Below are 22,922 nucleotides of genomic sequence, written 5' to 3' on the forward strand. Positions count from 1 at the left end.
AAGTTAGCAGCTGAACTCAGTGGAGTATTTAATCTCTACAAGCTAAAACTACAAGCAGAGTGAACACATTAATTGGCCAGGATCATGGCTCCACATGATTGTGAATGTTGCTCTGTTTGGTTGCACCTTTGTCATACATATTTATGAAGTGACCGAGCGGTAAGGTTGTGTTCACAAGGTCCCATGTAGCCCCTGGCAGCTTGAGGACTAATTCAGCTGATGATGCAGCCAGATATTCATCCACCACTTAGTCTCCTTTCGACTAACTCACAACATTGTTTATGGCGATGCGGTAATACAGCATGATGCATGAATATGGCCAGGCAACATTAAAGAAACAAAGAGGGATGTTTGGATGGAAGCAGAGATGCTGGTAGAAGTCACTGCTGCTCCAGTTATGCAAGCCTTGGAGCGATGCCATATCCACTGGGATGTCTGTGGGAGCTGCTTGGAAGTGGAACTAGATTGAAAAGAGTCTTGATTAATTAGAGCGAAAACATCCCCTCTCCACTTCGGTCTGGCTGTTGGACTGCTCCCCACCTGCAGGTTTCATTCAGGGCTTGACTGGCATCTTCAGACGTTCTTTGTGGCGCTCTAAGTGCAGAGAGAACAAAGCCACCAGGAAACCGAATCATGGCAATGGAAACACAATGAGGAGCGAGCGATATCTTGCATAACCAAAAGCACAGGATATTTACCCAGCAACAAATGAGGATGCAGACAATCCTTTAGGGGAAAAAGAAAAAATCATACAAATCCCGGGTTTCATACATTCCTTTACAAAAGGTTTCTGTTCAAACATAATAGACCACAAATGAAAGGAATGTAGGTGAACAAGTATTCTCAGTCTTCATGTTGATGTGTTCAGTTGGCGTTCAAGTTGTCACAACTTTTTTCAGAAAAAAAAAACAACCTCAGGAGGGAATCTACAGCATTTTGTAACTCCGACATTTAATTTCCCATCTCATTGTGTAAAATTGTGAATTCATGGCGGTACAATGGAAGCGAGAGAATCATTTTATTTTATTTTTTGCTTGTTTCTAGTGCTGTTCTTACTTGGTGTCATTTTACTTTACCTTCATTTGCTCTCTCTTCTAAAAACAACACAGGAAAATGGTGAACATGGCTCTTGGACTTTTTGGCTCCCTTTACATACTTTATGATTTTATTTTTCCTCTTTCGGTTGGCAAGTGTTTGTGAATCTGCAGATTTTGTGTTCACACAAAAACAAAATTCCTGCTGGCTGTGCAACAGAACATTGTGCGTCTTTTCAATCCCCCTGTCAATCTCTGGCGATGTGAGTTCTCTGAACCACTTTGTGTCTGTTCATTGTCAATGCACTGTTGATTAGTACATCACCAGAGAGCCAGTTGGCCTTTCATTCCCATTTCAATGGGAATGACGCAAATCCCTGTCCTGTTTGGTGCCCAGTGGCCTGAACCTGCGCTCTTGGACTTGTGGCTCATTCGCCTGTACACGTCTCAGCAGACACCAATTAGAACAGGCCAGAAATGGCCAGGAACTCCAAATGTACCACAGGAGGTCACTTAAATCTGTCCGTTCATGCTGAGGTGCTGCTGGCATGATCTGATGTTACCTTAATATGTAACACAAACACTGTTTTGCCGAGCTAGACCTGGCAGAAGACGACCCACTGCAGCAAATCATACCATCAGACTTCTTATTCAGAAATAAGAGTCTGGGTAAATAAACAGATTAATGAATAACACTGACGATTACTTTTGAACTCAAATGTACTCATCCCCACAGACTGGGCATTTGCAGGATATTGAGGGTCCATTGTTTCTCCTTGGGTTTGTGTGTCTTGCAAATGTAACACCACAATTGTGTGAGGTGTGAAGAGAAGTGTCAAAACCACTGAATCATCTCTTGTGGAGTTTCTGCAGTGTTGAGAACAGCTTGTGCATGTGGCTATAAATGGACCTCAACACAAAACCCACCGATGAAATATCACCAGATGGTGCAGACACAAGGAGTCATCTCCTGTGTCGGTGTCCCTAGGGTTTCATCACCTCCCCGCCCTTTAGGTGCTGAGTCTATTTTCTATAAAAGGAGTTTGATTGAATATTAGCACAGATTATTCAAAAATTAAACTGTAACATTCTGTTCCTTGCTGTAGACACATGGAACAGGTTTATATAACAGTAGCACTATAATAAGAAGAAAGGGAAGAACACAATTATAGAGCATTTATTTTACAAATGTAGATTTTCTAGACTTTTTGGAAAGATTCCATGAGTGATTTTTTTTCATGAATTTGAATTCTTCTTGAAGGATGCTGCGATATACCGTAGCTTTACAGAAGGACTTGAATGTCAGAGAACTCATCTCCTTAAAGTAATATTTTATTTTCCCCATTTTTTATAAATGTGACTATTGTTTATGTGATGTCTGTTGTCTATGTGTGTACTGTTTTATCATATCTATTTTGTAAAGGAATTTTTACTTACGAGTTTAAAAATTCAGTGAAAAAAGGGGGGTTTAAATCCAAGTTTAGCCAAAAATGAAGTTTTATACACAAACATTTAAAATTAAATATCTGAAAATAAGTGTATTTCTGGCCTGCTGGCCATTTGAGATTGAAATTTCCCTAATTGTTATGGAAACAATGAGTAGTAGTTTTCAGGGTAATGTAGAAAAACAATGTTATTAAGGCCTATAATTAGCACTACTCATAGGACTATACTGTGGTTCCTCACTTTAGGGGGTAAAACTGATTTAACCATTCCACTTACCATGGAGAGATGGGCTATGTAATTGGTTTAACTGGCTCCTGTGGAGAAATAATCAATGTGCAGGCCTACAGGCATTACAGTATATTATTAATGCCCAGTGAGTGTGTTTGTACTTCCCAAGGGTTCCATGTCTAGGATCAAATATGGACCAACTCTGCCCCCTACTGTACGATCAATGTACTACTCCAGGGTGTTATTCAGGTTCATGTGATCTGAAAAATTACACGGTATGAAAAAGAGACGCTTGATCTTTTTACAGTTATACTTCCTTAAAGTAGCGTCAAGTTCACGGGGGGAAAATAAAAGCTATAAAGAGTGGAAGGTAAGCGTAACCTGAGAAATGCAGAGGACCAAGTAGGAAATGGTTCTATACGTAGATATGACCTACAGTTGATATCACAACGACTCGTGGAGGCGCCAAAAGAGTCAACCACACTGCCGAAACCCGGGATCGAACCAGGGACCTTTAGATCTTCAGTCTAACGCTCTCCCAACTGAGCTATTTCGGCACGCGACGCAAATTTTACACATTCTGTCCATCAGGGGTCCTTCCAGTACCGATGTACTTACTACAGGACTTCAAATGGACCTTTTGCTTACTTCTTTCGTGATGTTAACTCTTCAATCAGTTGTTTTCGCATGGTCATCTGCTTTAACAACATTGTTTGAGCTAATTCATTGAAAGGTATCAGAATATCTCCACATGATAGGACCTGTAAGTGATGCCTTTCAAAAAAGTAAACACAAACTAAAACAGTTTGAACACAAATGAAGATACGCACCTTATTTTGCGCTAAGTACAAAATGTGGATGCCCCTTTCTAATACAACAGGAAAAAAACAACAAGTTTGCTTTGATAATGAAATGTAATAATAAATATTTATCTGGTAATAGAGGAACCTGTCTGTTGATGTGTATGCGGCCGATGTATGAGGTGATCAAAATGGCCGGAAATCAATGTCAGATCTCGAATGACCGCCACTCAAACGATAGGAACGCAGTTACAAGACAAAAAAAGCGAAATAATGAGATAAATTGTTATCTCATAATTAAGGCGCCCTTGGGAGGCCATGGGGAGAAAAAATGAACAAAAAAGATATGAAATATTCACTCAGTTTAACGGCCTCATGGCCTCAAGGTATAACTTGTACCCTCAACTTAGTCATTTTGTGGCTGTGAGATAAGATATGTTCCAAAACTTTCATTAGTTAGGGGGAACAAGTTATATCTCATGGCCTCAAATTCATTAAATGGAGGGACACAGCTCTCAAAACATCCGGAAATGTTGAATTTTCACCACATAATTTCAACCTTTACTTTTTATTTTCATTACTTTGATTTTTAATCTCGGGAATTTGACTTTTTAATTTACGGAGCCTTAAAATGGCTAAGAGATTTTTGTTTTTGTTTTGTTTTGTTGTGTGTGGGCATACAGAGAAAAAAAATGTATTCAGAGGTCATGAGATAAACTTGTTTCCATGATTCAGTTCTTATATATTTTTAAACAAGTTACATCTCGCAGGCTTAAAATATACACATTTTAAATTGCTATGATCACTCCAGGGATGTGTCTCAAGCTCATCCTTTCGATTTTTTTAAATCCCCCAAATTGTCACTTATCATTGGTATAATTTTAATATCAATATTTTATTCTGTATGCAAAGAGGAGCAAAAACAAAACTCACAACTCAAGAGAAATCCAGCAGGATTTTACAGTCTGTCCCTAAAATCTCATGTCCTGTACTCACAGCCTTCTTCCTCAAACAACACACAGCTACAGATGAATAATGGCCACCAGCCCGCACACAGAAGCGCCTCTGGCTCCATCTAATATCACAGTTCAAACGCTAACTGTTTGTCAGGTCATGTCAAGATGAGTCAGCATTACGACAAGAAGACTTATTCGATTTAGCAGGACTCCTTCACTACCTTGACCCGGAGATGCATTCGTGCAAGTTCAGATCAAACTCTAGCCCGCAGAACTCATAAAGTTCAAATCACAGGGGAGCAGGGGTCGGCCATAAAACCACTAAACTGACGCACGACTTGCGGCCGGTGTCGAACACGGGGTAGAAGTACTCTCATTATCCTTTTTACTAGTCCCTGCTATGGTTATGAAACAGCTGACTGAACTGCTACAATGTCTGGTTGTTTGGGCAAGAGTTAAGAGCAGCAGCGGTCTCCCCTCAGCTGATGCATCATCATATGAGCTGCGACGTTCAGTACTGTGAATTATCATCGTGCTGTTTGCCTCACAGCGGGGCCTCCTCCTTTCAGGGCTAGCCACATGTACCCTTTTATCAGAAAAAGAAAACGCGATGTAACAGAGTAGGGTACTGTAGTTTTTCCTCACACATGAATGTATTCTAAGCCTTATCTGACATTACTGGACATGCACGCACATCCGATTATACACCAAATTAGGAGAAAAGCAAACAAAACGCCTCCCAAATTATCAAGTTCTCTGTTAATGGTTGTTAAAAAGTTAATCCTTTAAAAAAAATATCAGACCGAAATACATGTACACAAAAGGTCATCCCTGAAAAGTGGGTGTTGTGGTAACTGATGTGCGCTGCAACATAAACATTAAAAAAAAATTCAACTTTTCTTAATCTTTTTTGTGATTGGTTCTCCTGTTGTTGCTGAAACATGAAAACAGACCCATCCCATGACAGTGATTTGACTTTTGTTGGACCTCTTCTCTCCTCTCTTCTCCAATGCGGTCTTACCTGTACCAGTTTTCTCTGGGGACGTTTACACAGCAGCTTAAAAACAGAGTGTTTAACTAGAGAGAGAGAGCGAGAGAGAGAGAGTGAGAGAGAGTGCTTTGAAACAGATGCACTATGTGCATCATTTCCTACCCAGTATAATCAGTTTCTTTAAACAAAACACACTTACATAAACTCTTCCGCTTCATCTTGTGTTTTTCTCAGAGGGCCTGTGACAGGATGCTGGCCAAGAGGCTCTCTTCAACTCGAACTGACTTCTTATTTCACATTCAGATCATTACAGCAAAAAAAAACTACAGAACAATTATTATGGAAGGTAGCTCCTCTGTGGGGTTTTTTTAGTATTGAAGTTTGAAAAAAAAAACCTGAAGATTATAAGTATGTTTCAGTTTGCTTACTTCAGTTAGTAACACTTTGCCATCCTCTATGGAACCACACAGTGAAATATTTACTCCTCTCTGAGTTGCATTACAGAGCTGAGACCCACAGAGACCAGCTGAATGCTAGTTAGCTTTGTGCAATGAATGGTTGTGGGGAGGCAGGTTAGCATACCCTGCTCCTGCCTGTTCAGTTTCCTTCCAGTTCTTTCACTTTGTACTCTGGTTCAGATAAGGTTCTGAATCTTGTTTTGTCCAGTATTTAACCTTCTCATCATCTCAGCTGAGAAGGGTATCTAATATTCTCTCATCTGACTCTGGGAGCATGACAAATGAGCACATTTTGGTGTATTTCTTTGAATTAAACTATATCTACTCTTTTCCACTGAATCATTTTGGAATACACTGAAACTTAAACATTGTACCATTCCTGAAGCGTTCTAAAACTATTGGCACAGAAAAAGATTGTCTATTCAATTTCATGGAATTGAAACTATATCTATAATACTATTAAACAGCTATGAGAAGTGTCACGATTGTTGTGGCAATGTTTAAGTGCCGATGATTGATTGTTCTGCAGGGCTTCGTCCCACGTTGATGACCCTCTTCCTTTACCGCACAGGTCTGTAGCACCTCCACCCCACGCAGCATACATCCCACAAGGTTTTCAAACAGCATGTTAGCAACTTTTGAACAAGAGCGTGCAGTATAGCTTGCTGGGAGGAGCATGGCTTGAACACTGCCAGGTACAGTAGGTGTTCAGCGCCCACTGAGGGCACCCAGCGAAGGATGGCTTCTCATCAGAAAGTACATAACCGCTTCAACAATGGGTTTTCAGAAGAATGCCAAAGCTGGTAAAATGATGCTAAAAGTAACAGATAGTAAATAGCACCAGCCTACTCACTAAATTGTTCTCTGATTGTTGTGAGTGAATGCAGCTCACATAAACACATGTATAGAATACAGCCTAAGAAAAATGAGACTGAAGAGAAAACTGCTGAACACAACACAACAAAGTTCCAGCAATGAACTTTGTGTTCATTGGATCAGAAAAGCAGCACATCTGTGTATGCCTCAAGCCTGTGTGTCCCTCAGGTACTCAGGGTAATCACGTGAGCTACAGACAGAGTTCTACTTTGTCCTAATGTTGCTCCCTTCGCAGCAGGTCTCCTCTTCAAGAGAAATCAGAAATTAATTCTATACCCGCGGGCAGGAGGTGAAGCCTGGGAGCCTCTGCTGCCGCGTAGGTGGGACAAAAACATATGCAGTGTACTTTCAGGATCTTAGAAGAATAAGATAAAGTAGTGCTCTAAGCGTCTTATGTTAAAATGCGCAGCAGATCAAAGACTCTGTTCAATCCACTGTATCTTTAACCAGCAATAAGAGGGTGAGGATCTCAAGGAATGCAGACAAAAAACGGAATGCAAAGAAGAATAACCAGAAACAACTTTGCTGTGAGATCTAATCAATGGCAGATGAACATTTATAGTGATGAGGCGATTCTTATTTGACTACATCAGAAAGTCCAAGGTGACCAATCAGGTGGCTGAGTTGCAACTACTGGTTCTATGATTATAAAACTGATCAGATGACAGCAGCAGCACACAGAACAGCTCCACGCTGAAACAGTGTTGGGTACCAATTAGTCAAACACAGAGCTGTGTACCAATGCTGCCGTAGGCACATTGATGAAGTTCTTGCCTATAATCATAAAAAGTAATTTACATATCACCTTCATCATACAGCTGATGTGTTTGTGTGAAAAGCTTTACGAGACAGCATTTAGTGAGTATATTTACTAGAAATAAAGTTCAAAATGCAGGCTGCACTTTGTCAATTACTCTAAGAACCCTGCAAACTGTTTGACAGGGTGTTTCCTGCAGACTCTAATGTTATAGTACGTACACTTATCTTACGTAAACCAGCTAGACACTAACAATAGCTGACTCCAAGCAGAATAAAAAAAATATAAACCCTCGTGCCAAAACATTACAGATAGTACACATAGCCTACTGGTATTTGCTGTATTTACATTCATGCTATTACAGATTTTACCTTATAGAGTACCTTTGTGCCATTCAACAAATCAATTATTCATATCAACGTGAGCAGAGGCAACACATCCAGAACTCTGTATTTATTGATATAATTTAACATTCAGTAGTGATACATTCACAAAAAGCATCACAGTGAATACAATTTCCAAAGACAACATACTAGTGGTGTACAATAATATATCTGTTTACATGTGCGTTCGTTCAGGGATGCATTTGTTGTGCATGTGCGAGAAATCACAAAAATGAGCCCCAGTGTGCATAAAGCATAAAAGCAGTGAACACACAAGCAGATACAACAAAAAAATCAAACAAAGTCCTATTAATAACCCCTCAGTCTGTCAGCGCTGGGCTGTAGTGACAGTAATTCTCTCGTGTTTGGAGGACACGGATGTTGAGTTGAGCTGAGGGACCAGATGTCTGGGTGCTGACACCGAGGCGAGCCAGCTGCAACTCTGAAGGGTCTGTCTATGATCACGTACGCACCAAGTGACGTGTACTGTAATTTAGATCTCTTTTATATACACAGTATGTACATTGGTGTTACCGGCATGCTTTTAGCACGCCAAAACTCCACATAAGAGCTACAGGAACATATTATACAATCCAAAACAATGGAGCTGTAATAAATAGTCAGGAAACGTAGAGTATTCTGTGTAAAATATGAATGTGTAAGAATCATTTGTAATAATTAAATTCCTTCAAAGAACAAAATTTGTAGATGCACTGCATTGCATGATCATACAAGTTTTCTCTTGTTATTGCTGTCACCTGTTCATCCATACTACCAACATCCAGAACTGGCTCTGCTCAGACCTGACATTAACATACACAGATGTGAACTCAGGTGTGAGATCTGACCCTCCGAGGCGGTCTTGGTCACATATAGCCGCATCCATTTAGTAATAGCAAAGCTAACATGGCCTGGATTGAGGGACCGCCTCACCAACAGTCATCCCATGGAAGCACTTTGGCCCACCAACAAATTATTTTCATTATCATTACTATACTGAAAATTTTGGGAAAAAAATCCATATATCAATCTATATACTCAGTTTATAAATGTCTTTTCACTCCTGGTGTGATTTGTTCAAACATACAACGCATCCTGTTGCACTGGTATGAGATGAACAGCCTCCGTGGCTTGCAGATTTACAACACTTTCCACAAACTCAATATCTCTGGTATCTCTTGATGACATTTCTCAGAATTTTGCTTCAAATATCCACTGGGACTCAAAAATAAACCGAAAAGATTTTGGCTGTCAAGGGTCTCGGTCATGCTCATCTCACATAAAAGAAATATCCCTAAAAAGCCATTTGGGAATTTCTCTAAATTTGCCAAGAACATCTACTGGGGCTTAAGGATGAACCGAAAAGATTTTGAAGGTCAAAGGTCAAAGTCACTATGACAGGCAGACATTACAGAGGCATACAACAGCCATGTGGTATTTCTAGTTACATACATGATTGGATGTGTCAAAGTTGTGGTTCAGATCTTGTGATGTTTAGTTACAAAGATCATGGTTGTGGTTAAAACTCACTCAAGTCATGTTTTCGTTGGCCCCACTCATACGGTGGAAAGTGCAGTTGCTCTGCTTTCAGCGTCATTTGTGATGAGAACGTCTACTTGTTGGAGTAATTAATAGTCCACCGCACTTACAGTCGCAAAAGCATGACTTGCACTTTGGTATCACGCATGTCGCTACTTGATAACCCCTGATGATATTTGTATGAAAGGGTACATTTACGTTTTTTTTTTCCTCCACTGAACAAAATATAACATCCTGGGTGAAGCCTGGAATATGACCCGATCTGTGTTGTTTGGATTTCTTTGAGTTTAAAGTTCCAGCAGATGACGCACGAGTAAGCTTTGCCTCCTCGTGCACATTAAAAACAAGGGAAAAGATGACCATGTTTATTTGCATATAGAGTTGGGACAAAAGCGGTCGCTCATGATGGACATGAAGACACAGGGACAGAACAAGGCATGAAAACTTGTTATTATTTTATCATCTAATTAATCACTACACATATTCACTTTCATATTTGTACAGTCAATGTCAAGCTGCAACAGACACTTGCTAGCTTAGTTTATCATAAAGACGGGACCCAAAGGGAAACAGCTAGCTTGATCCCATTTAAAAGAAACAAAATCTACTGTATGTATATCTATGTAAATCTACATCATCTATCCACTAGACTTTTGAATCAGTTAGGCATCTTTTCCTGTATGAGGCCAGGCTAGCTGTTAATATCCCCATTTCCCATCTCTGTGCTATGCTATGCTATGCTATGTTATGTCAAGTAGCTGCTGATAGCTTCAGGTTTGGTGGTGGGTGACGCAACATGGTCAACATGAGAAAAAGTAATTTTCTTACTTAACTCTGCTGGAGAGAGCTAAATATATGTCCCAAAAGAATTTAAGAGGTCCTTGTTCCTACTGTCTCTTTGCAGTTTCACATACAAAATAAAAAATGGATACAAACTGTTTAGCAAAAGAGGTGCATTGCCATTAGGGGTTTTTGGGTATTAATACTGTAAAACTTGCCCAAAAAATGTATTTAATATTTCAAACAGCCTATATTTGTCCTCTGCCTTGTTCCTCACCTAAGACCCCGACAAATCCACATCTCAGATCATGTTTCATGTAGAAAGGCCAACTCTATGTAAAATAGCTGAATTTTATTAAACATAGACAACAAAGCAGAGCAGAATTAAGGCAGAGATAATATTAAACACATTCAGAGAGACTTGGGATAACTGAAGTGTATCAACGTTCTTTTAAAGCTGCCTCGGAGCTTCTGAGTGGGTGGCAGATCAGATCATCTGTTGGCTAAATACATTCTTTGGAGCAGTTATGTAAGCACCCCTATGAGAATGCTGCATCACACAACTCCATATGTAAACAGGATTTGAGAGAGTGCAAATTATATACACTTGTGTGTTTGTTGTTGTTTGATTTTCTTCAGCTGCGAAGGCTTTGTGCACCACAGTGACAGCAGCATCCTGCTTCCACCGCTGCCTTAGGTGGATAGTAGCTGTGTTCAGCATGGGCTGTCTGCTGCTGGCTATATTAAAACATCTCCCAGAGGTGGAAATGTGTTTTTCAGATTTCCTACACTCCTTTCACACTTCACTGGGTTTCATAATGGCGCACACCTGTGACTCTTTTCTGAATATTTAATTATACTAGCACATGTGGATCAGTCTCACAGGGCCTCTGCCATGCAGCGGTCAGTTCCTTCGCTAGCTTCAAGATGCACCTGCCGGATGGTTTTTCTGTTCTCCACCCATGAGTTGTGTATGACATTGCCCCCTGGTGAAGGGTCTACCTGAAGTAAGGAAACCACCCTCTTCTTAACCTTGGCACGGAGGGCACGTCGCAGCTTCTGTCGGGTGAAAGCATAGAGAAGAGGGTGGGAGACTGTGGTGCCATAGGCAAGGGCTAAGAACCAGAGGCGCAGGCTGACCAGGGCATCACTGGGGCCTATGCCCAGGATTAGCATATTGATTATAGACAGGGGAGCCCAGCAGCCTAGGAAGGTGGTGATGATGATGAGGGACATCCTGAACACCCGTCGCTGGCGCTCTCGCCGATCTCTGTGTCGCCGCACTGCCCGTCGAAGGGCAATAATTGCTGAGACTGAGGCTTGGACACCCATGGTGGGTGGCACAGGAGACGCTGCACCTGTGTCAGGGGTGACCAGTGGGACAGAAGAGGACAGGGCAGGGGGGGAGGTAGCTGTAGGAGTAGGAGATGGGGAAGGTATGAGGGGAGGGTGGCTGAGACGTTTCATGCCATCTGTGGTGCACTGTTCCCCTTCTGCCTCGCTACTGTTGATCATTTTAAACCCTGTCTTTTTTTTGGTTTGTTTCTTGTGGCGCCCCCTGCAGGAGGGGCCCATGAACCTTTGGCTCTTCTTCATGTGGGTGCCAATGCGAATGTTTAAAGCTCTTAGGATTCTGGAGTAGGTGAAGAGCATGACTGCCACAGTGGTGAAGAATATGGGCACCTGCAGGATAAGATGGTAGTGCATCCCCAGGCCTGTGTGATAGCCCTGCCCACCTACACACAGCAGTGTCCGATTATTCCACATGGGCAACACTGGGGCACTGATGCCATTAGAGGACAAAGACAAGGGTGTCACCTGGCCTCTCTCCTCCACTCCATCCTCCATGGACAATTGCACCTCCAAGAATGGGATAAAAAACACAGCTACAGATGTGAACCAGACAGCAGCAAGGAGCAGCACAGCCCTGTGCGTCGTCAGGAGCCTGTTTGCTGGCCGTACTGAAATATCATAACGGTCCAAGCTGATAACCAGGATGTTGAGTGCTGTGGAAATGCTGGCAAAGGTGACACAAGCCTCATGAAAGCAGCAGAGCAGGGCCATGGTTGGTCCTGGTGGCAGCAGCACAATCACCAGAGTGAGCGGCAGACAAAGCACACACACCACCACATCCAGCACATGTAGGTTGACAGTCACCATGTTGCTCACTGAGTCCACCAAGTTGGACTGAGAGCAGTAGAGCACCAGCACTGTCAGGTTGCTGCTGAAACCCAACACCAACTCCAGCATGAGGAAGGCTGTGAGAGACACCTGGAAGCTGAACGAGTACGGTGTGTACCATGAGTCAGTGCTGCCTGACAGACCCTCTCCTCCTTGCTCCTGAAGGACATCGATTCCCTCCAGGCCAGCCCAGTCAGTGGCAGCTGATCTTGTGGTGTAGCTGTCAGTCTCCATGGCCACTTCTCAATCCTTATATATTGTGTCTGTCATGCTGTTGATGAGTTTCCATGATACACCAGGCTGAGGCTCCATCATACAGGGATGAATAACGGCTTGGTGACAATCCTAGGGAGATGGGAACACAATGCAGACAGATGAGAAATGGAGTGAGGAGGAAACAATCAAAACACATTATTCTCTCTCATAGTATGTCAGAGATTTCAATCAGTCATTGGTTGCATGTAAACAATCAAAGTGGAATGAAATCCTGCCAGTTCTTGCAATGTGTGAAGCAATTTTTGTATTAAAAAGAGACTTCAACCAGGGCCCCCTTCTGCAGCTATGATTGTCTGTCTGTCTGCCAACCTGTCAGTCTTATAAGTTTAGATCAACCCCATTTCTGCAGATGGAACAGGTGCTGTATTATGCATCAATCCAGCCTTCAATCTGTCTCCTATCAGTACCTCTGATTACCATTTTGGCTCTGTCACAGTCTGAGACCTGCACACGAGCTGTCAGAACCGTGGGCCGCCACAATAGACCATCACTTATGTGTATTGGGGCTCAGGGGAATGAGCAAACTGAATGAAGCTAAGCAATCAGACTTGCAGGCAATCAACTGCACTCTCAATCTATCAGTAATAGCAGCAGAGTCAACAATTTATGCTAAATTGGTGATAACCTCTGTACCAGCTGTAGCAGATAATGTGTTTAAAAAGATCAGCAGAAGCAGCAGGCAGTTGGAAGCTTTGGGTTGAACATCGAAAATTATATAATATGAAATAGGTAGAATTAAAATAAACCAAAGGTTGCAGTCAATTGCAATACAGCACTTTCACTCTCGCAAAAAATAAGACAGGAAGATTTATTGTTCAGTTGCAAAAATGTGTTCTTATAGACTACACTACTTTTTTAATCTCATAGAGAGCAGTGCACTTTGTCAACCAACAAGCACATTTTATATAAAATGGTGATTCAGATAACGGTTTATTATATTTGCTTGTGCAACCAACATAAATATATGCACCTGCAAAGCTGGTAATGTTAAAACTCAGAATTTTGGAAAAATAAAATCTGTTCGTTGCTCCAAATGATCTTAGTTAAAGAATGTACACACACATACAGATAGACAGTATCCTTCTGTGGTGTTGTGTCTAAGCTGTGAGTCAATCACAGTTGTTCGTCATGGAAGGAAATCAATCACAACTAAAATCACTGCTTTTCTTCAGCTCAGTCTGTCAGGAGGTGACATTTCCGACGTCACGTGTGTCAAATATTCAATGAGAAAGTCACGAGTCAAGAGTGGAGAAAGTAAACCATGACAAAACACTACTCAACTCTCAACCTCCAGGCACCTCTCCCCAGCTTCTGTTTCCATAGCAACCACGCCACAAGGTTCTATATTAATGAAGGCACAGGTGCTGTCGTATTGAAGTGTGTGACACTGAACTCTAAGGTTGTGTATGCTCGTGAGAATAAAGTAGATTTAAATCCTCTTTCAAACACAGAGCTTCAGGCATGTTACATTCCTATAGTATAAACAGAAAGAAGAAGCCTGTTCCAGCCTCACGGGCCCATTAGGTCACAATTAAAGACATCACCAGGGAAAAATGCAATTATAAAAATGTCTGCTGCTGATGTATTGAATATTGACACTGACGTGTTCTGTTCTCCCGTTGTAAACAACAGAATGTGGATTGAAATTAAAGTCCCGAAAGATCCGAAAATTCTAGACCTCTTCAAAAAAACAAGCACATTTCTACAACACTGGTGAGAAAGCAGTCAGGACATTTTGAGTTTAGCTTCTAACTGTAAGAATAGAGGTGTCTCTTGGGCATGTGGAGAGAAATGATTGAAGAGCAGACTGAAGAAACGATGGTGAGCATGAATGCCTGACACATGCTGGAGGTTTTCAGCTGCTCCGGTTGTCAGCGTACTGTATGAACTGGAAGAGAGTGAAAACGATTGGGGGGGGGGGGTGTTGAATAGAGACTGATGATTTTTTTAGGTATATTTAGTGAGCTTGGATCTTTTCAAACGCCTTAAGGAAGAGAACTGAGAGTGAAGCCAGGTTACAGAAAATTAACATGTGAGGGGAGGAAGTGAAAATGAAGGCCACTGGTAAACAAGATATCTCAGGGAACAGCGGTGGGAGCTTTTTTCCGCTCTATAGTCTTACATCAGCTGTCCCCTAACAGCTTCTGGTTTCCTGGTTTCCTCCAGTCCCCAACAGAGTGCTTGAGTCCCAAAAGACTCCCTCTTGATTGCCTGACTGAAAGCTACATGATGGCTTAACAAGATAGGAGCTTTGTACTGAAAAGTTGAACAGAGTGCCAATATGAAGAATGCACCAGAAAAGCAATGAGACATACACAGCTGACACACATGTTATGTAGGTAGTTTGTAGTTTTTCTGTTTCAGAATTATGTGTTTTAGAGCAATAAGGTCAACTGTGCCCCTTGAAAAACTTCGGAATGTGCTTCCTTTTAACATCTTTGTAAGCTATGGTTGGAGGGCAAATGCAAAGTGTGAAAAGTGTTGAAAAATCAATCAGGTTCAACTTGATGCCTCTTATTAGAGCTGAAGCAGTCGTGTACTCTTTTACTGCTTATTCCAATCCACAATCTGGCTTTTTCTGTCTCTCTCAGAAACCTGAATGTAAAAGTGAATTTGAAACTGAGTACGTGCAGGTTTGGTGAGGAACTGTTCACCTGTGAAAGAAGGTGCATGTCTTTAGATGCTTGATACAATGTAGGTTTTTAACATTTTAACTTGTGAATTTTGGAGGATGTGGCGGGAGGATTTTGCTACCTAAGGTTACCTAACATTTGTTCTTTTCAATTGTTAGCCAAGCTAACCAGCCAAGCGTACCTCCCTTTTGGGCACACACGCCTATCTCATCATCAGTACATGCAGCAAGGGCAGAGGGTAGTCAGCCAACCCTGGTCTTGAACCTGGGTCCAAAGGACACAAAATATCAACTGCAACAAGAGCCAGGCTGGTTGGCATGGCAGCAAGAGTGCAAATTCAACTGCAATGACCGCACTCGCAGTACAACTGCTTCCTACCATGGGTGAGTACGATTTTCGGGGCCCAATTATATTTCCAGTTTCACTGTGCTGAATTAATCTTATTCTTGCTCATGTCTGTCATGGGTTAATGCCTGATCTTTTCTGTTCCAACTTGCACACGCACATATGCAGCATGTAAACAGATTGATTTCATTCTAAACAGCACTTGACATACATGGAAACTAATCTGTAATCCTTTTTCCAGAATATGTGTTGGTTGATCTCATTTTACTTCCATTTATATGTAAATGTGTACAATTTCTACCTTTGTTACTTGTTTTGTGAATCTCTGCTCACTAAAAGCGAATAAAATCGATCAATCAAACCGCTTATGAAGAATACTTTTTAAACAAAACTATGCACAGGGATGAAATCCTTTTATAACTGCAAATACATCATTTTAAATGAAAAAGTAATGCATGGGCGCCAAAGACTGATCCTCCAATATAATGAGTACATTTTATTTGGGGGAGGGGGGTTTAAAGTGCCATCCCACATCCATAGTAAATGTTTTGCACAGATATCTAAATGATGCTCTTCAGATGTTTCCCTTTCCGTGTGGGAAGCCAGAAAGTGTGCAACAAGCGAGACTGTATAACATCTATAATTGAACAGCTGGAATCACATCAGCAATTCCCACAAGTAGCAGAACAAAGATAAAAAAGATGAATGGCAGTAAAGATTATCTTGCTATTCCTGTGAGACAGGCTCAATCTAACAGGTTGTCAAAATTAGATATATAGAGACGACTGGAATACAGAGAGAAAGTACACGAATACTGATGGCACATACATTTGAATGCAGGATTTAGCTCGGAGTGCTGCAGAAATGAGATTTTTATTGATCACGGAGTGAAAACTACAGGGTTACTTGGAAGAATACATACCTCCACCAAGACAACAAACTCCTCTAATTAAATCAAATCCTAAATGCAACCATCTATACTGGTAACAACCCAGCCTGTTAAATCTGCAGCTGATATATTGGTTAATAAAGCAAACAACAGACGGATGTGGATGGATTCAATGTCTCCACAGGGGAGTTAATGCCAAGTTATATTTGAATGAAAATAAGCTGTCAGGTACACAACATTTCAGGACATTTTGGATCTACTTAGAAAACAGCAACAAAAGAAGCCCCTTCTGGTCACTTCACAACTTCAAGTCTACTTCAAAACTAAAGCTCTTCTTTTTCATGAGGAACGAACAACGTGACCGATCTGAGTCAGCAGGGATGCTTCAACTGCAGTCAGAGGATGCTGAAGTAACGCCAACTAGTTTCAAGTGAGATTCAGGTGGGGGACAATTCTGGATTATTACCTAAAGACTGTGACTATTGACTCATTTCTTATTTAGTGAGAGACAGGGGATTATACTGAGGGCAGTGATGTAAATTATTGGTTTGTGGTGTCAGACATACAGGAAACACAGTGAGTTAAAAAGACCCCTTACAGGTTTCCCTTTCAGTGGAGTCTAGGGGCCTGTTGGAGATTACCGCAGTCACTTTGAAGGTCATGGAGCAAAATGTTTGACTCAGAATCAGCAGCAGATTTATATAAATTTATATCAACTTTTTGAAATGCAACAACTGTAACTGTTAGTTCTCTCTGGTACTCCGGCTTCCTCCCACAGTCCAAAGACATGCAATTGGGGACTAGGCTGATTGAATACTCTAAATTGACCGTAGGTATGAATGTGAGTGTGAATGGTTGTTCGTCTCTCTATGTCGGCCCTGCGATGGACTGGCGACCTGTCCAGGGTGAACCCCGCCTCTCGCCCGTTGACACTGGGATAGGCTCCAGCCCCCCCGCGACCCTTAATGTGTAAGAATAAGCGGAAGATGACGATGGATGGATGGATGTAACTGTTAGGTTTGGAGTGTAGCCTATCCCAGCTGACTTTGGGTGAGAGGTGATGTTCACCCTGGATGGGTCACCAGTCCGCTGCAGGGCCATCAGGAACAATTAGGGGTCATGGTCACCGGGGGAAGTCAGGATCGCACCAGCAATCCTTCGGTTGCTAGATGGCCACTCTACCTCTGAGCCATCCCGCCCCTAACATTGTCATAATATGGGACAAAATAGGTGCACAAGGGAAAAGTCTGACTGCCACAAGCTGTAAGGGGGCATACAGCAACCTATTGTTCCAGATGCCAGCATACTTCAGTGGTAGTCCATGTGAATTATGTCATACAACTCGGCCGCAACTGTGCCTGTTAATCTGGTATATATCAAGAGGTCAGAGGCACCTTTCTTAAATCCTAAATTAAACACATTTTAAAGCATCATGGAATCACATATTGTCTGATGAAAATTAGTATTTCATTATTTAGATGAGAAGTTATGTGAGAAGTTGTCGATTTAATCAAACATTAAAAAAAGTAGGGACGCTGTGGAGAAAGTATGAGGATTCTGTCCGGTCCTGTTGTTGAGCCACTTCACTTTAATAGCTGAGATGATAAAAATGAAGAATTGGGTTGGGTTTGGAGAAGTATCTGAGGTGATTTTTGTATAGGATACTACAGAAATGATGTTTACAAAGACAGTTACTCCCTTCTTGCCTCCAGTTGTTGAGCATCCACCCTCTGTGCTGAAAAAGAAGCCTCAGTCTCTTGTCATGTCAATGCTGCCACAAAGCCTGGCACAGCATTCACTCAAACAAGGCATCACTTAGACAAAACAGTGCCCAAGAATAGAGACAGCAGCATTCAAGAGTCCAACTGTGACAACATGCAGCGACTGGCGCTAATGTGAGCTCTCCCTCAAATTTATCCCTTCTGTGCATGTGTGTGTGTGTGTGTGTGTGTGTGTGTGTGTGTGTGTAAACAGACTCCCCATTGAGAAATCAAACTGTTATTAAAGCCCTCTCTCAGGTCACACACAACGGTGGAGACAATTGTTCCTGAGAGAAAAACATTTATATGCTACAACTTAGAGAAGCAGCCTTGGAATGTCAGATAACATTGTGCAACATTCACACACAAGCGCACACGATGTTGTGCGACAGGGAACCTTTTGAGTCCAAGCGGTCTCTCAGGGGAGCGGTAGGTGTATGCAGTGAGAGAGGAAGTTTAATGCTCCACTGGAGTGTATTCCAAGGTTGGAAATGTTGAGAGGTCTTTTCTGATGGAATGTGAAACAAAGTCAGTGACTGCCGAACCGACAGCGTGTTAGTCTGCTTTTATGATGCCAGCTTCAGAGCAACATCCTTCTTGGGGGGTCACTTCAGTGTCATTGTTTTTTCAAGATTATTAATGAGTGCATCAAAGTAATAGATATATTGAGAAAGACATGATAGAGTGACATTTTAATACCAATATATAAAATGCTATATGTGCATTTTTACATAATTGGCTCCATTGAATTGCTTTTGCAAAAAAAAAAAAAAAATGAATGAGCTCATTATACCAACTTCTTGATTTGTTATTAAAAATATCTGTTATTTATTATATCATCGCCTCAGAACTACTAATGACACTTTTAAATTTGGGGTCAGATTAATCATGGCAGCACCTTTTCCATAATTGGACATGACATGTTTGGTTTAAACTATTATGTCCTCCTCTGAGTGAGTCAACCAGGTCCATCTCAGATTTGGTCAGAAAACGTGTGAAGAAGGGTGGTGAGTTACTGTCAGATCTTCTTCTAACTTCATAGATTTGATGAGAAACCTGATCTGATGACATCTACAAGCTGAAAATAAACGATAGCGTCAGCCAGTGGTTTCAGGAGGTCAGCCTAATGTGACAAACATTTGATTCATATCTGGGATGTCCTTAAGCAGTATTCTGTGATATATTATGACTTGGCTTATGTTCTTTAGCGCCACTTAGTGGTCATGGGAAGCAATATTTGCACCACTGTATGTGCTTTAGGTCGCTGCTTCATGCAACAACAACAAAAAAATCCTAATTGTATCAATTTTTTCACCTCCTCTTTCTCTCTTTGTCTCTTTCCCTAAGGAACAGCAACACCACGCAACATGAGGGGGGAGAGAGTGCCAGGGGCCTAAATTTCATGTTGAGGAAGGAACACACTCTCTTTTGAATTCCACTAACGACAATTATAAACATGAAGATTTGGAAATAATTCTACATTATTGGTAACTGTTAATAATTTGTTTTGCTACACACCACCTCGATAGCTGTCTGGTGGCACACATGGAGTAAAACCAAGAGGCTGTATCACCAAAACAATGATCTCAAATACAGTAAAGTGTCCTGAAGAATTGAGAGGAACTTTGTGCTGATTGAGTTTGTCACAATAAGCAGCATAATCACCTCTCTCACTTTCACAATCACTCCCAATTCGCTAATCCTAGAAAATACAACAGAAAGGTCACATGACAACTCTGCACACATGCAACTTCCTTCAAACACTGTCTCAGCCCTGATGGGCGTCAGCGATGGCACGGCAGGCTGGTGAGTCTGCTTCCCTCCTGTCAGCTTATTGACTCTCTGTCCTGTACATCTAAAGCTCTTCACTGTGGCAGTTACCCACTGTGGATATGCAGGAATACAACGCTCACGTCTGTCCAAGTCATCCATACTTTTTTCATAATGGAGCGTGAGCAGCAGCTGGTAGCAGAAATGGAGAAAATACAGAGAACACTCAAAGGGAAAAAAATGGGATTTGAGATGAGGGGAAGTAAAAATCAATGCTTTTTTAAGAACTTCATCTTTAATGTATGTATATTTTTCCTGATAGCTTGCACCTATTGCCGTTTGAGCCATTATAAGATGCACTGTATTGGGAAATAGATCCATTATTCAGACGGACTCTCCAAACATAGACGGGTAACTCAGGTTTGAGCGAAGCATCCAGGCTTTCAGCGAGGGCCTGGATGCTTCGCTGTTGTCCTGTTACCTGAATTATTTATTCCTCTGCTGAAAAAGCCAAAGATTGACAACCTATGCAAGAGAAAGCAGCTGGGAAAAGAAACAAAGAAAAAATGACGAGGTCACTTAACTGCCAAAGAAGAAAATTACAAGACAATTAATATATTTGGTCAGGTGTTGGCAGTAAGACAGAGAGGGATGAGGATGATGTATTCCCACACATGTACACGCACACTTCCATTTTAAGGGTTTAACTTTCCTCCTTCATGTTAACAATCAAAGCCATCCAGAGGAGAACACAGGGACGGTGTGGCAGAGACCCAAATGCTTTCAGACTTTTCTTTGTCTCTCCACCTTCACACTGTTGCAACCCCTGCCTTCTTCATCCCAACCCCTCTTGCCTGCTACATTTGACTGCTTTGGTTCTCTTTTAAATTTTTTAATCTTGAAAAAAATGCCGCAAGTAACCTTCAATTACTGAATTGTGTCAGGGTAACCTGCTTCAGAGCCGCTGAGCAGCAAAATGTCAAAAGTAATTGCAGCTGAGGGTTATCCCTATCAGCCAATAATTTTGTGTCAGGAAAAAACAAAATATATTTAGTTTAGAATGACAACGGCTCAAAGATAGAGTGGCTGTCTCAGAACCTAAGGGTCGCTGGTTCGATCTTCACTTCCCCTTCACCATGTCAAAGTATCCTTGAGCAAGACACTGAGCCCCGAATTGCTCCTGATGGCCCTGTGATGGACTGGGGACCCGTCCAGGGTGAACAAGCCTCTCGCCCAGTGTCAGCTGGGAGACTCCAGCCCCCCTACGACCCTTAGTGGATAAACGATATAGAAAAAGGATGGGTGGATGGAAAACAAAACAATGGAAAGAAGCAAATATTTTAAATTTGAAAAGAAGAGTGTAGGTTTAATGGAAATTTTGCTTAAAAAGTTCACAAAATTAAATGGTCATCTTGCAGGGAATACCGCATTTTCATAATATACATCTAATAACTTGTGCGGTGAAGCACCTGGCAGCATGGTGGTGCAGTGGTTAGCACTGTCACCTGAAGGTTCTGTGTTCGAGTCTTGGCTCAGGCATGGGATCTTTCTGTGTGAGTCTCCATGTTCTCCCTGTTCCTGTGTGGGTTCTCTCTGGTACTCCAGCTTCCTCCCACAGTCCAAAGACATCAAGAGGGAACGAGGTTGATTGATACTCTAAATTGACCGTAGGTGTGACTGTGAGTGTGAATGGTTGTCTGTCTCTATGTGTTGGTCCTGTGATGGACTGGTGACCTGTCCAGGGTGAACCCCACCTCTCACCTGAAGGCAGCTGGGATAGGCTCCAGCCCCGCCACCCAGCAACCCTTAAGAGGATAAGCAGTAGAAAATGGGTGAACTGACTGACTGACGGGTGGATGGTGAAACAGCTAAATTCAATTAAGAACAGACCCAAAGCAAGTCTTACATGTAAATTAATGATGGTAAGTACAACCATTTAATTTGATTGTCTCTCCCTGAAATTGCAGAGGAAGTGCAGATCAACCCATAAAGCAGCAATAAACTAACCCGGGGTGCAGTGTTATTTTTAAAGGATTTTTTTTTGTTTTGTTTTTATTTTCCCAGGCACTTGGCAGAGACACAACTAAACACCAAGCATGCAATCACACTTGGTTGAGAGATGTTTCCAGCAGCCTGCACTGACGACTCCCTCAGGAGCGTGGGAGAAACACACAGCCTGGGAGACCGCAACTGTGTCAAGCACCCACTCCTACACACAGCCCGAGGACTGGTATAAAACCCGGATTCCTCTGCTAAATCGATATTTTACAGAGGTTGTTGAGCAGCGGGCTGAACTCTGCACCAATAACCACCCCCTGACAAAATTAACATAGAGTTGGCTGTATGTCTCATGCATTAACGTGAGCTATCCATTGTCAGGTTTCCCACGAGTTTCATTAAAATTTAGCTGCGTAAAAGCATTTTCATAAATTTAAAGAGTTTTTCTGTCTTCCATAACGGCAAAATAAAAAAGAAAATAAAAACAATTTGTCTAAGCATGAATGCAAACTTTTACAGTAAAACATCCAAATCTTTGTTTCCAGAATCAACAGTTTTCTCCCACCAAAAATTTTCTGCAGAGAAGCTTACCTCCTTGTCAGCGCCGTGCGCTCAGCAATCCGTTTGCGCGACTTGCGAGTTGATGGGTAGCTTCCCTCCTGTACCGCGGAGCAACCGAGCACATGTTCAGCAGCAGCAGCAGCAACAGGACCAGGGGCAAGCGAGACAACGCGGCTCAGTGGGAAGGACGCACGACGGCATTGTCCGCAGGCACCGCTGCCGACGGCTCCACGTACACAGAGGAGCCTGTTGTCAGCACGA

At 41.9% G+C, this 22,922-nt stretch overlaps 1 protein-coding gene, 1 long non-coding RNA gene and 1 other non-coding gene across 3 annotated transcripts; 1 reads left to right on the forward strand and 2 right to left on the reverse strand.

The window, feature by feature from the left end:
• Nucleotides 1-3,192: 3,192 nt before the first annotated feature.
• On the reverse strand, nt 3,193-3,265 carry trnaf-gaa (transfer RNA phenylalanine (anticodon GAA)). The gene has a single exon. It is a non-coding gene; the product is annotated as a tRNA-Phe (tRNA).
• A 4,725-nt stretch (nt 3,266-7,990) lies between these two features.
• LOC147267645 (G protein-coupled receptor 22-like) lies at nt 7,991-22,907 on the reverse strand. Its single transcript, XM_086198609.1, has 2 exons — nt 22,692-22,907; nt 7,991-12,774 (listed from the first exon to the last, which is right to left on the reverse strand). Exon 2 carries the CDS (start codon nt 12,661-12,663, stop codon nt 11,128-11,130), a length of 1,536 nt encoding a protein of 511 aa, XP_086054735.1. The 5' UTR covers nt 12,664-12,774; nt 22,692-22,907; the 3' UTR covers nt 7,991-11,127.
• Nucleotides 15,595-20,033, forward strand: LOC147267646 (uncharacterized). The gene is made up of 3 exons (XR_015112271.1): nt 15,595-15,721; nt 16,919-17,013; nt 19,680-20,033. It is a non-coding gene; the product is annotated as an uncharacterized LOC147267646 (long non-coding RNA).
• Nucleotides 22,908-22,922: the final 15 nt, after the last annotated feature.

The sequence above is a fragment of the Aulostomus chinensis genome, chromosome 3 (assembly GCF_037954235.1).
Source record: "Aulostomus chinensis isolate RoL2024-O1b breed Wild chromosome 3, RoL_Achi_v1.0, whole genome shotgun sequence".
Lineage (NCBI taxonomy): Eukaryota > Metazoa > Chordata > Actinopteri > Syngnathiformes > Aulostomidae > Aulostomus > Aulostomus chinensis.